Source organism: Opisthorchis viverrini (genome assembly GCF_000715545.1).
Source record: "Opisthorchis viverrini unplaced genomic scaffold opera_v5_4033, whole genome shotgun sequence".
Taxonomy (NCBI): domain Eukaryota; kingdom Metazoa; phylum Platyhelminthes; class Trematoda; order Opisthorchiida; family Opisthorchiidae; genus Opisthorchis; species Opisthorchis viverrini.
This window is the reverse complement of record NW_008756628.1, coordinates 1-990: the sequence shown is the minus strand read 5'-3', so window position 1 is coordinate 990 and position 990 is coordinate 1. Positions and strand designations below refer to the sequence as shown.

The window sequence follows — 990 nt, the reverse complement described above, 5'->3', positions numbered from 1 at the left end:
AAACAAATTCAGCTTCAGACCCGAGAGAGTGTTTGCTTCCAATGGTGTTTCTTGTGTTGTGTGCTACCAGCTGCTACTGCATCTTAGCTGCTGTTGATCCGGGTCAATAGCACAATGAAAGTACAGGGCTAATCAATGCGCACTCGCGCCAATATGGCTCTTGTGTTTGTCATCACTGCAGAACAGAACACACACACAAGTACAGTGGTCCTTTTCACCAAGGTACTGCAGCAAACGTCCCTCCACGGAATGGGTCGTATACTTATTTCTCATTTTTCTTGCTCTCGTACTCATAAGAATATACACCTTCATGAAACAAAATCGCCTTTGCTTAGTCACGATGGCATTCACTGTCGAAAGGCTCGCACCCTAATATCATGTAACCACGTTAAGACAAGCGGTGACGGATTTTCTACACACGAACACTCGTTTCATTTGAGGAATATTATTTGAGGCAGGTAGATAGTTGATCTTTCATGTGGTATTTCCATCCAAAAGGATAATTTCACTTCTATTCGTATTTTCCTCATTTAGGTTATAACTTGGTCTGGAGATGCCATTGGTGACGGAGTCAAATGGCCCTTAAAGGTGGGATGCAGTGAGTATGATCTAACTGTAAGTTCCTGTTTTTCACGTAACCTAAACTCGTTTTGTCCCTAAGCCTTGTCACTAGTTTGTATTTATCGATTGGCTTCTTTCTGTTCTTACAAGCTGGAACAAATTCATCAGAAACAACGGAAGAAGCTTTCTGTTCGTGAGTTTAGGGTTCACCGGGCATATAACGGACGGTACTGTCCATGCTGGCAAATGGGGTGCCGAGTCGCCCTTGATACTCCTTATCCGGACGAGCCTCGGCTCCAGGCAGAGGAAGGAGCTATCATTCATGTCACCCGGAGCACCAGGTACGTTGCACATTGCACCCCTTTCCTATTCTGCATCTGTTTCTTTTATACAATCAGTTCGAACGGTGTCAATAACCCATCTCTTGGG

At 44.4% G+C, this 990-nt stretch overlaps 1 protein-coding gene across 1 annotated transcript; it reads left to right on the top strand.

Annotated features, from left to right (window-relative positions):
• Nucleotides 1–468: 468 nt before the first annotated feature.
• Nucleotides 469–990, top strand: T265_16070 (hypothetical protein; the record flags this gene model as incomplete). Its single annotated transcript, XM_009179571.1, has 2 exons — nt 469–615; nt 712–990. A coding segment is annotated over one exon (183 nt), but the record flags the coding sequence as incomplete, so codon positions are not given.